General features: G+C 36.7%; 1 protein-coding gene across 2 annotated transcripts in view; it reads right to left on the bottom strand.

The window, feature by feature from the left end:
* Window positions 1-798: 798 nt before the first annotated feature.
* The window catches only part of NETO2 (neuropilin and tolloid like 2), a gene marked incomplete at both ends in the record, with an annotated part of 67,192 nt that continues 54,556 nt past the window's right edge, over window positions 799-13,434 (bottom strand). For both annotated transcript variants that reach the window (XM_082862513.1, XM_082862514.1), the window contains 2 exons: window positions 799-1,379; window positions 2,515-2,628. In XM_082862513.1, coding sequence (XP_082718639.1) covers window positions 799-1,379; window positions 2,515-2,628 — 695 coding nt within the window. The remainder of the gene's footprint in view (window positions 1,380-2,514; window positions 2,629-13,434) is intronic.

Genomic DNA, 13,434 nt, shown 5'->3' with positions numbered 1-13,434 from the left:
AAAGCATTTCTAAAAATTTTAATCTTCGTCAAGTTTTTAGGTATAACTGGCAATGGTGCATACATCCCAGGATTATGAAACTTTTTCATATAACTAAGACAAAATATGACTTAAAGGTGCTAAATCATATCACAGAAAATAAAGACTAAGGATCCAGTAATTAAAAGGCAGCAGTATAGAAACTTGTCAAGAAGAAAGATGGACAAAACACAACTCTGTGTCTTAATTGGCACTTATCACAGTAACTAGTTATATTTTGACAAATTCTAGAACAAATGCCTATATTGAAATACGTGTGATACATGAACCACTTATGTAAGAAACTGAAAGGGTAAAATTACTGGCTTATAAAACAAATTAAATTTAGAGAAAAGAAAAAAATAAAAGGAATGTGAAGAAAAATCTTACTTTTAAACTTATTGTGGGATCAAAACATTGACAGAGCTGTATCAATCAGGAGCGGTCTTCCTGCTGCTAAGACCCGCAGGCAGCTGAGCCTGGCGCAACACCACCCCTCATCTCTCCAAATGCTACTATGTAACTGGTGCTTTGTTTGTAGGACACTGAGCAATAGAGGCTTATTTTTTGTTTTTTACTGAATGGAATAAGTTCCCAGGTTGGGTTAACATATATAGACTGCCTGAGATAATAAAAACTTCACCATTACATTAGGTTAATGCGAAATGAAGATCTTCCTGGCTCTGACAGGAGAAAAGGGTTGGCTGCTGAAAACAGTATGGGTGCTCTCTAGGCTACATACGTACATACTTAATAATTAATGTCACCTTCAGTAGAAGATTAAAAATCGATGGATATGGATGCTTGTGCAGAATCTTCCCGCCCTCTGACATAAATTTCACAGGGAATCTCTTCCATTACTCTGTCTTCTAGGGCCTGTTCAGGGCACTCGTGTGCCTGCTTGAAAGTGTAGCTACTCTTTTTGAAGGTGCTATTAAATGTTTTCATTGGCTGCGGTTGTGCAAAATCATTTCGGAAGGGAAGTTCCATGGAACTGAGGTTGGTCCTGCTTTGTTTGATGCTGGGTGCCTGCGATCCACAGTGATGGTCGTGGATGCACCGCGACGCCGTGGAGGAGCACCGCGCCTTCTGGTAGCTGTCCAGTTCCTCCGACAGGTCGGCCAGGTCCGCAGACATCTCCTTGTCTCTCAGTGAAAACAGTTCATAATGAGGAGGATCAAACACTTCTTGGAATCCAGTTTTATTAAAAGCAGTTTTGCAAGCCATGACCTTTTTTCGAGGCTGTTTCACTTGTACTAAAATAGAAATAATGAGAAGGACCAAGACAATCCCTGACGTAATGCCAATAATTGTTCCGTGAGTTTTAGTGATTTGTTCAAACAGTCCTGCTTTTTTCTTTTCTGCAGAAAAGAGAAAGAAAAACAATGAGGCTTTTAAAATTTGTTCATGAGTCCTGTCACAAATTGGTAAAGTATTTTTAAGTAAAGCAGAAGACTTCTGTATTTTTTTTCAAATACAACACAGAAAATGCAATTTAAAATTAGGTTTTTAAACAAAATAATCCCATTACGACTTCTGGTTAAACTAACCAATCATAACGCAGCTAGACAGACTACGAAAAAGGAAAAGGACTTGGTTCTTTACTCAGAAGGTACGTGAATACATAGCTTGCAGATCAAAGTAATACATGAATACAGAAAACACCAAAACAAAATACCCTTGTTCTATCAAGTTTAGCTTTCTGTTCTATGGTAGTTTTGAGTATATCCATAGTATTTCTACTGATGGCCATAAGCAAGAGAATGATCTGACTAACCCACTCAGGTATGTTATCATGGTCTACTGTTTTTGAATGATTACCTGAAAATACTTTCTCTCAAGTACTTCAGATAGCCATATCAGATTACATTAACTTTCCGTAGTAAGATATTTATTGAACTCTTGGGAGAATAAAAGGGAGATAAACTTTAGTACTGAAACAGTGATTTGATAACCAGTTTGTAGACATTCAACTAGTATTACCACAAGCCATACTTATCTTCCAGGGAGTATATACTGGAAATATAGTGTAGGAAATTCATGGAATAGAAAAAGCAGTCTTTATAATGATTCTGTTTTTACATTGTAAGACTGAATCCATCAGTTGATTTTTATTAAATAGTATTTTCATTTAATTTAAAAAATAAGAATACTCTAGGTTACAATCTAAATTATTATGAGAATAAGGTATCTTTACAATAGAAATGACCAAGAAAATAAGGGCAGGAAATACCATGATTGACTTTTGAACAACTTTAAGGTAAAAAACATAGTCTATAAAAAAAATGCTTTTGGTGAGAATAAATATTTTTCTTCACTTTTACCACATCCCAGAAGTCTATGATCCATTAAGGAGAACATTTATTTTATATGTGTTTATTCCAGCCAAAGCAGTTATGCCAAGCACAGTTGTAGAAAAAGACATTTTAATTTTTCTTAATGAAAGGCAATGAACACTCCTCTCTCAAAAAGGCTGGCCTTTGCCAATAGACTCACCTTTACAATGATTTTCATCCCAAGGGTATGCACAGTTTTGAACCCCATTACAGACTAAAGAATTATTGATGCACATGTTGCTATGGCAAAAGAAAGTGCTGCCTGTGCAGGGAGCTGTAGGAAAAAAGGAAACTTTGTTGCTAAGAACTGAAAGCATACAGATTACAACTCATCCTGATTTATTTTACATTTACTCTTATAAAGTCAATATCTTACCTCAAAGGCTTTTTTGTGAACACACTCTGTACTACACAAACAATAAGACAAAGGCCAATATTCTCTGTTGCTGACTCATGTAAACCTGAACTTAGTTTGGGCACCAAAAGACTGTTTTTAGTGTAATGACAATATGAATATACGGTCATCCCTTGGTATCTGAGGGGGATTGGTTCCAGGACCCGCTGCAGACACGAAAACGTGCAGATGCTCATGTCCCATAGTAGGCCTCTCCATATCCAGTTCCTCATCTGTGGATTCAACCAATCACAGATCATGTAGTACTGTAGTATTTGCTACTGAAAAAAATCCATGTATAAGTGGACTTGCACAGTTCAAACCTCTGTTACTCAGGGGTCAACTGTATTTCCCATGGTTCTTATGAAACTAGTATATAGCCCGGTATATATATATATATATATATTTTTTGGCTGTGTTGGGTCTTTGTTGCTGTGCATGGGCTTTATCTAGCTGTGGCAAGCGGGGGCTACTCTTCTTTGCGGTGTGCGGGCTTCTCATTGTGGTGGCTTCTCTTGTGGAGCACGGGCTCTAGGCGCTCAGGCTTCAGTAGCTGCGGCATGTGGGCTCAGTAGTTGTGGCTTGCGGGCTATAGAGCGCAGGCTCAGTAGTTGTGGCGCACGGGCTTAGTTGCTCCATGGCATGTGGGATCTTCCCAGACCAGGGCTTGAACCCGTGTCCCCTGTACTGGCAGGTGGATTCTCAACCACTGCGCCATAGCCTGGTACATTTTTTCAAAATGTTAAAAGAAAATGTTAGCAAAGACGTGGAGACAATGAACCCTTGTGCATTGCTGGTAGAAATGTAAAATGGTGCAACTGCTGTGGTAAATAGTATGGCAGTTCCTCAAAAATTCATATAGGTTACCATAAGCTCCAGCAATTCTCCTTCTAGGTATATACTCTTAAGAATTGAAGGCAGAGACTCGAACAGATACTTGCTGTTCATAGCAGCATTATACACAAGAGCCAAAAGGTTAAAGCAACCCAAATGTCTGTTGATGGATGAATGGATTACCACAGACAAAAAGGAAAAAAAACACTCTTCGGAATTTCAAAAAAAATGTTTTAAACAGTAAAGATATATGGAATATATGCCATTGAATTTCATATTTGATATAATTCTTAAAAAAACCTTAATGGTCTCAAAGCTCATCATAAGGACAATAAGTATTAGTTACATACATAAGCTGTTAGATTAAGGATAGAAAAGCCAATGAAGATGTATGGTGGTATTTTATTCAAGTACAAAATTAGCTAGTGTACCCACTTCTGTTGTGTCATATATATCACAAAATCATATTACACAAATGTGTGTACTTTAAAATAGAACAAGTGTCCTAGAGAACATATAACATTTTTGAATTCCTCATTTCTAAAAACTGGAGTTTTGTTTTTTGTTTATATATCATACCATAATTCTATTATATACTATATCATATTACATGGTGAATTCTTATTTTAACTATTTTATCCAGTTCACAAATGGGGATACAGGGAAGAGAAGCTATTTTCAAGACAGGGTGAGTGAAGTTATAAACAGCACTGTGGCTTCTAGGTATTCTGATTTTCTGAGTGAAACTATCATCAGCTCTTAACGTTTATCAACAGAACATTATATGACAGTACTCTGATGGCTCTTCATAGTTCCAAAAGTGGCAAAAAAAGACAGGTTTTCTGCAGTGTTTCTTATTGATTGAACAGTGAGTGGAAAATACCCTTAGTTTTTTATCATAGAGTTCTTTTTTTTTTTTTTCCGGTACGCGGGCCTCTCACTGTTGTGGCCTCTCCCGTCGCAGAGCACAGGCTCCGGATGCGCAGGCTCAGTGGCCATGGCTCACGCGCCCAGCTGCTCCGCGGCATGTGGGATCTTCCCGAACCGGGGCACGAACTCGTGTCCCCTGCATCGGCAGGCGGACTCTCAACCACTGCGCCACCAGGGAAGCCCCCATAGAGTTCTTTATAACTGTTCTCCACATTATTTAAAGCAATTAGAGAGCAGCAATGATATTGTCAGATTTCGTTTTGTAGAAATGTGAAGTATATTTAAAATTACAAATGTATTAAGCTTTATGGATTTTCAAAGGACAAGCATAGCTATTTATAATGAGAATCAATGTATGAGTTATTGACATGGGTTGCTAATGACATGCTTCAATTCAAAACTATATAAAATGGCTGAATTATAAGTCTTTATAAATAAGGGACAAAGATAACAGCAAAAATACTGCTGTTATGAACTACTCTCTACTTATAGCCTGAGGACTTTCTCCTTTCCCCTTTACTCACTATGGGTCATGGTGTGGGAGAGAAGAGGGGGTTAGGATTTTAGCTTCCCTCTACTTGTGATGAGATGTGTCAATGATGGTGAAAGATGGTTCTCTCCTTCAATTAGGTCTGCAGGGGACCCGTAGGGCAGTAAGTCACTGAAAATCACACTACAGATTTATTCTAACAAAAATATCTTCTGCTGCTTTCACAATTCTAGTCCTGGAAATTACTTTCCTAAAACCATTCCCTTTCTTAAAGAGTGAGGTATATATTAGTATTCAGTGCTTGGGAAGAAGTCAAACATATCCTGGTTGCTATTCTATATCATTCATTTTAGCCAAGTTATACTATTTTAGTCACATCTGCAATCTACAATGAGTAGAAATGAAGTGAATCTCTCACGCAGAATTAGTCCATTTATATAAACCTCCTCAGAAATATTTTCATGGATGGATTAATAATAATTACAAATCATTAACATTTTAGAGAACAAAAGAGTTTAACAATTTGAATTAATGATAAGCATGTAAAAATGTACTGTTTGGAGCTCTCAAATGTGCTTATCAAATGGACATTCTTAAACTGGGACTTTTGTTTTATAAAAATTCACAAAATCCTTTATTTTGATCACACACTTTTTTTGTAGGGGAGGTTTTCTTTTTCTTCTTGGGTAATAAAGCTACATTTAGGATATGGAGCTAAGTCTACTGCAGCCTTCAATTAGTCTGACCTTTAGTGACTAGTGTAAAGATATCACTTGAAGGAGGCTTGTCACCTGTTTACTTATCAGATTTGTATTAAAGAGAAATCATTAGTGTTTATAGAGAAAACAGCTAAAACACGTTAGAGAAGAATTTTACATATAAGTTTAGACCACTGCCAAAATAAATATAATGTGAGTTAAGAATGTGAACAAGTAGCCATATTTAAAAGTCTTTAAAAATAAACTGGTGGAATTAATTCTGCTGATAGTTTACTTAACCTAATATATCTGTGCAAAAAGTTCATCCAGCAGGACCAAGGCTGCTACCTTTAGAAGGGTCTGTGTGCAAGGCTGGCCCTTAGCTGGCATCTGGGAACTTGGCTTTCCTCTATTACCTGACTGATAAGGTGGTTCACGGTGCCTAGAGTTTGTGTTAACAATGTCATCTATGCCAAATACTTGCTTTCCTTCTGTGAATCTAGAATTTCGGTATATGCAAGGCAGACAGTGCCGATGTGAACAGCCCCCAATATAAAACCTTGGGTGCTGAATCTCTAAATGGGCTTTTCTGGGCAGAAAAATTTTACATATTACTGCATTTTCTGGTTGCTGGAGAAATGAACATACTCGGTGTGCCCCACTTGGGAAGGAGAGAGCATAATGAAGCCTGTGAAAGGACTTCTCCAGATTCAGACGATCTTCTTCCCTTACTGATCCTTTCCCTGTATAATCTTAGCTGTTAGGACGAATGTATGTTGGTCCTAGCAAATCACCTATCATGTGGATGGTGTTGGGGAGCCCTGAAACAATATCCAAAATGTTATCATTTTAACATGTAATCAATATAAAACATTATTAATGAGATATTTCACATTCTTTATTTCATACCAAGTCTTTGAAATCTGGGATCTATTTTTGTAATTATAGCACATTTCAATGTACACTGGCTGCATTGTTAAGTGCTCACCAGCTACATGTGGCTGATGGACCCTGTACTGGACAGCATGGGTAGTACAGATGTTGGGAGTAAATGTACTGAGGAAAAAAGTAAGAAGCCTAAAAGGCTTTCTTGCTAACTGCATCTTTGTATCAAGCGCTGATTTGAATTATTTGAAACAGTAAAACAGCCTTTGTAGGGTTGTTTTTTATTTTTCAAGTTTGAAAAGTTTTCAAAATAAAACAATTTTTAGAAACAAACTGAGGTTACATCTATAGATCGATAAAAAGCAACAGCACAGTCTACTTGTGGCAAATACCACTGCTGAACTCTTGACATTTCCCAATGCTCGAGGAATTCACTACACCCAAAATAGCTCAACACTTTCTTTTATCCATTCAGTTTTCATTTTCCAAGTCAGTCGGGCCCCAGAAAGTGACTGTCACTTTGCATCCTTGTGGAGTCTGTCTCCACAACTCTTCTTTCTCTTCACTGTCACTTCTTTGGTTCAGACCTTCCTGGTTTCCCACCTCAATCATGGAAGTAACCTCCTAAGTAGCCTCCGTGCCCCAATAAAAGTACAGCTCTGATTATATCTTTTTGTAGTATAACATGCTTCAAAACTCCCCAATGCCTGTCTAAATAAAGCCTTTAATTTAAAGGTCTTCAAATTCTAGCTTTAATCTACCTTTCCTAGTTCATTTCTCTCTGTTCTCCTTTCTACTACTTCTTGTGGGCCAAATTAACTCTGATTCTATACCTTTTTCATTATAGTACCTCTGTTGGAATAATAACCTCAATTAACATTTCTACCTTCTAAAATCTACCTACCCTCAAGGATAAACCCAAAGGACCTTCCTTCAAGGACTACTTGCTTCATAAACAATGCTGCCCACTAGAAGTAACTTTGATATTTAATAAGAAAGCACTTTGTTTTCTGTCTTAAATGGTCTCTGTCATAGTCAATCCTGTATTTACTTCATTTGCATATATGCCACCTCACTTAAGTGACTGTAAGATCCTTTAGGACAGGGACTGTATCATCCATTTTTGTATCTTCATAGCAAACACTTCATATTGTAAAAGTTAAATAAATGAATGGAAGGCAGGTAGGAAGACTGGTTGGCTAAAATTAACTTCATAACCCAACTGACCATCTGGCAATTCAAAAAGATCTTTAAAATTAAAAATAGAAGAGTTCAGCTACAGTAAAGACTGTATATGGTCACATACAACCATGATTTTAATATAGAATCCAAGGAATAATAATAATACTTTGAGATTATAAGTAAAGGGTAAAATTAGTAATTCCTAAATTTCTCAAGAAAAATATCTGATAATATCTTACTGTTATACTGAAATATTTACTAACTTTGGATTTGCAAAAATCATATAGCTTACCATTATACCATACTCATCAGTCAGGACATAAAAGCTAAAACATTTGTCTCATGAGGACAATAGATATTATATACCACTTATTTTTTCAAATATATGTGATGGGAACATACACATGCAAGTGTATCCAGGAAGTCTGGGTGAGTCTTTAAATGGTAGTTTTCTTCATATAGGAGATGACTGTGAGGAAAGGAACCCATTAAACAGGCTAATCAGCCCTACCCAAATGTAGATTAAAGTTAAGGGCCATTCAACACCAAGTCAAAAACATGATGGTGTAAAAGCAGTTTTTTGTCAAGCTAATGCAATATGATCTGCACTTACAATAAGCAAAATCAACAAAATAATTATTAGGAAATACTGACAAGTCACTTGTACTTTTACAGGAGAGACAAAAGTAGTGAACCATTTTGCCTTGTGAGGATTTGTTCACTTGAATTACCAAGAGTTTAAGGGAAGAATTCTAAAATCTGTTCTCAAAGTTTCTCCACCTATAAGCTGGGTCAGTGTGTCTACACATGAGCTACAACATCCTTTAATATGAAAAACTTCCCACATGCTCATAAAACAGTAAAGATACCTTTAAAGACTTAGGCAATCAGAAAAAGACAAAATCCCCATTGTAACCACAAGGAAGATGTCTAAAGGATATGCACAGAAGGAAATCTAAATGTGTCACTACAAAAATCAACCAAGCACAAAAGAAGGCTGTGATGAAGGAAATAAGGGATAACAAAGCTGTTAAGACATATAGAAATCAAACAGCAAAACTGCAGAAGTCCTTCCTTATTAGTAATTACTTTAAATGTAAATGGATTAAACTCTCCATTCAAAAGGCAGAGATTAGCAGAAAAGATTAAAAAAACCAAGATCCAACTATATGATATTCTATAAGAGATTCACTTTAGATCCAGAGACATAATTAAGTTGAAAGTAAAAGGATGGAGAAAGATATTCCATACATATAGTTACCAAAAGAGAGCTGGGCTGGTGAAACAAATACAGGCATATGTTGGAGATATTGCTGGTTTGGCTACAGGCTACTACAATGAAGTGGGTATTCAAGTACTCACATGAATTTTCTGGTTTCCTAGTGCATATAAAAGTTACATTTATATTTTACTGTAGTCTGTTAAGTGCGCAAGTAGCATTATATCTAAAAAACACAATGTACATAACTTAATTAAAAAACACTTTATTGCTAAAAAATGCTAACCACCATCTGAGCAAGTCTTTTTGCAATAGTAACATCAAAGATCACTGATGACCATAACAAATGCAATAATAATGAAAATATTTGAAATATTGTGAGAATTATCAAAACATGACAGAAACAAAGTGAGCAAATGTTAGAAAAATGGTGCCAATAGACTTGTTCAACACAGGGTTGCCACAAACCTTCAATTTGTGAAAAATACAGTACCTATAAAGCGCAATAAAGTGCCGTGCAATAAAACAAGGTATGCCTATTATCAGACAAAAACAGACTTTAAGTCAAAACTGTTACAAGTGACAAAGGACACTGTACATTGATAAAAGGGTCAATTCACCAAGATATAATAATTATAAATGTATATGGACCAAAAATCAGAGTCCCAAAATATAAGAAGCAAACATTGTTAGAATTTAAGGGAAAATTAGACAGTTCTATGATAACAGTTGGAGACATCAATACTCCACTTTCAATAATGAATAAACCCACACGGAAGATCAATAAGGATGGAATTCCCTGGCGGTCCAGTGGTTAGGACTCTGCACTCTCACTGCCAAGGGCCTGGGTTCAATCCCTGGTCGGGGAACTAAGATCCCACAAGCCAAGCAGGATGGCAAAAAAAAAAAAAAAGACCAGTAAGGAAATAAAGGACTTGAACAATACTATAAACAAATTGGACCTAACAGACATGTATAGAAAACCCCACCCAACAACAACAGAGTATATTTTTCTCAAGTGCGCATCGAACATTCTCCAGGACAGACCATATGTTAGGCCAAAAAAAAAAAGAAAATCTTAATTGTAAAAGATGGACATAATACAAAATGTCTTTTCCAATAACAGTGAAATGAAACTAGAAATCAATAATAGAAGGAAAACTGGAAAATTCACAGATATGTGGAAAATAAACTACACACTCTTAACCAACCAATAGGTCAAAGAATATATCACAAGGGAAATTAGAAAACACCTAGAGACAAATGAAAATGAAAACACAACATACCAAAACTTACAGGAAGCAGCAAAAGCAGTGCTAAGAAGGAAATTTATAGCTATAAATGCCTACATTAAAAAAAGGAGACAAAAAAGGGAGAAAGACCTCAAATCAATAACTTAAAGAACTAGAAAAAGAAGAGCAAACTAAATTAAAAGTTCCATGCCTTTGTCAGAAGCATTAAAATAATAAAGATTAGAGCAGAGATAAATAAAACAGAGGAAAAAAGACACCAGAGAAAATAAAAACCACCAAACTTGGTTCTTTGAAAAGATCAACAAAATAGGCAGACTTTTAGATACAATGACTATGAAAAAGAGAAAAAAGAGATTAAAAAGACTCAAATTACTAAAATCAGACATGTAAGTTGGGACATTAGTGTACATTTTACACATATACAAAGGATTAGAAAAGAATACTAAGAACAATTTGTATACCAAAAAAAAAAAGGCTAACCTAGATGAAACAGACAAATTCCTAGAAACACACAAACTACTGAAACTGAACAAAAAGAAAAAAAATCTCAATAGATCTCTAACTAGCAAGGAGACTGAATCAGTAATCAAAAACCTTTCAACAAAGAAAAGCCCTGGACCAGATGGCTTCTCTGGTGAATTCTACCAAACACATTAGAAAAATTAACACCAATCCTCAAACTCTTCCAAAAAGTTGGAGGAGAGATCACTTCTTACTCACTTATTGGCCAGCATTACTCTGATATCAAAGCCAGACAAAGATACTAGAAGAAAATAAAACTGTAGACCAATATCCCTTATGAATATCAATGCAAAAATATTCAACAAAATACTGGCACTGAATTCAGCAGCATTTTAATATGATAACCAAGTGGGACATAAGGATGGTTCAACATACAAAAATCAATCAATGTAATACACTGCAATAACAGAATGAAGGGGAAAAATCCACATGATCATCTCAAGTGAATCAGAAAAAGCATTTGACAAAACTGAACACCATTTCATGATAAAAACACTCAATAAAGTAGGAATAGAAGAACACTTCTTCAACATGATAAAGGCTATATATGAAAACCCCACAGCTAGTATCATACTCAATGGTGAAAGGTTGAAAGCTTTCTCCCTAAGATTAGGAACAAAACAAAAATGTCCACTTTCACTTCTATTCAATATAGTGTACTAGAAGTGCTAGCCAGAACAATTAGGCAAGAAAAGGAAATAAAAGCATCCAAATTGGAAATTGGAATTGGAAATCCAAATGATAAAGTTATCTCCATTTGCAGATGATATGATCTTACAAGTAGAGAGCCCTAAAAGACCACACACACACACACACACACACAGATTCAGAGCACATAAACTAATTTAGCAAAGTTGTAGGATACAAAATCAACAAAAATTAGTTACATCTCTACACACTAACAAGGAACAAATGAAACATTTACAACACATTGAAAAGAAGAAAATTCTTAGGAATAAATTTAACCAGGGAGATATAAGATGTACAATGAAAAGTACAAAATGTTGCTAAAAGAAATTAAAGAAGACAAATAAATGGGAAGACATCCTGGGTTCATGGATTGAAGACTTAATATTGTTAAGACGACAGTACTACTCAAAGCAATCCACAGATTCATTGTGATTCCCATCAAAATTCCAAAAGTATTTTTTGCAGAATAGAAAAACTTATTCTAAGTTTCATGGAATCTCAAAGGACACTGAATAGTCAAAACAATCTTGAAAAAGAACAAATTTGGAAGACTCTTCCTAATTTCAAAACTTACTACAAAGCTACAGTAATCAAAACAGGTGGTACTGGCATTAGAATAGACAAATAGACCAATGGAATAGAGTAAAGAGCCCCTCAAATAAACCCTCACATATATACAGTCAATTGATTTTTTTTTTTTCAGTCAATTGATTTTTGACAAGGATAACAAGACTATTAAAAGGGGAAAGAACAGTCTTTTCAAGAAATGGTCCTGGGAAAACTGTATATTCACATGCAAAAGAATGAAGCTGGGCCCTTATCTTATACCATATTTAAAAATTAACATGAAATGGATCAAAGTCCTAAATGTAAGCGTGAAAACTATAAAGCGTTTAAAAGAAAACATAGAGAAAAGGAGTGACGTCAGCAAGATGATGGTGCAAGTGCTCCCTTTGTCTCTCCCCTTCAGTCTACAACCAGTAAAATATCCATAACTCAACTCTGCCCAATAGACCAGATGCTGGAGAATTGCAGACATCTGTATATCTAAAGGTGGGTGGACTGGAACACAAAGAGGAGGCAGCACTCAGGGAACAGCAGAGTCACTGCCTGTGATCTCTGCCACTTTGTTTCTATGGCTGAGCCTGCAACCCCAGAGAACCTGGTAGCAACAGGGGAGGCGGCCATACAACACCAGCCTCCTGGCTGCAGTGGTACCGGCAGCCACAGGGAACCAACGTTACTGGGACCTGCAACCCCAGCTCCCTTCTTCCCCTCCCCCTACTCCCATGGTAGCAGAGCCTGCAACTCAGTAGACCCTGGACGTGCTGGAGGTGCCCGCAATCCCAGTGCCCCAGGTGGCGATGCCAACAGCAGCAAGGCACCAACAACCCTGGAGGCACAAGCGATGACAATAAAGAAGATGACAACGAACAAAGTGCCAATCCTCAAATGTCTAACCAGAGGCAGCTCCAGTAAAAGAAACCAAAAACTTGTGTTATAGTGCCACCTACTGGAAAACTAAAGAAAGGCCTCAAATTACTAACCTGTTGAACCCTTAGAATCAAGTGGGGTGGGGGGCGGGGTCCAGTGGGTAAGGCTCTGCACTCCCAATGCAGGAGGCCCGGGTTTGATCCCTGGTCAGGGAGCTGGATCCTGCATGCAAGCTGCAACTCGGAGTCCGCATGCCTCAACTAAGAAGTCCGCAAAAAAGCCTGCATGCCGCAACTAAAAGATCCCACATGCAGCAACGAGGGTCCTGCGTGCTGCAACTAAGACCCGGTGCAGCCTAAATAAATAAATATTAAAAAAAAAAAGAATCAAGCGGGGTGGGGGAAGCTTTGTTACTTCAAATGTGCGATCAGAGGAACAACTCATCAAGCACAATGACGAATTACGGTAACACCATATCACAAAAAGAAAACGAAAGTCCTCCAGAAACCAAACTTAAAGTATCAGAATAATGTGATCTGACAGAGGATC

Source organism: Leucopleurus acutus (genome assembly GCF_964270905.1).
Source record: "Leucopleurus acutus genome assembly, chromosome: 20".
Classification (NCBI taxonomy): domain Eukaryota; kingdom Metazoa; phylum Chordata; class Mammalia; order Artiodactyla; family Delphinidae; genus Leucopleurus; species Leucopleurus acutus.
This window is presented reverse-complemented; position numbering and strand designations above follow the sequence as displayed.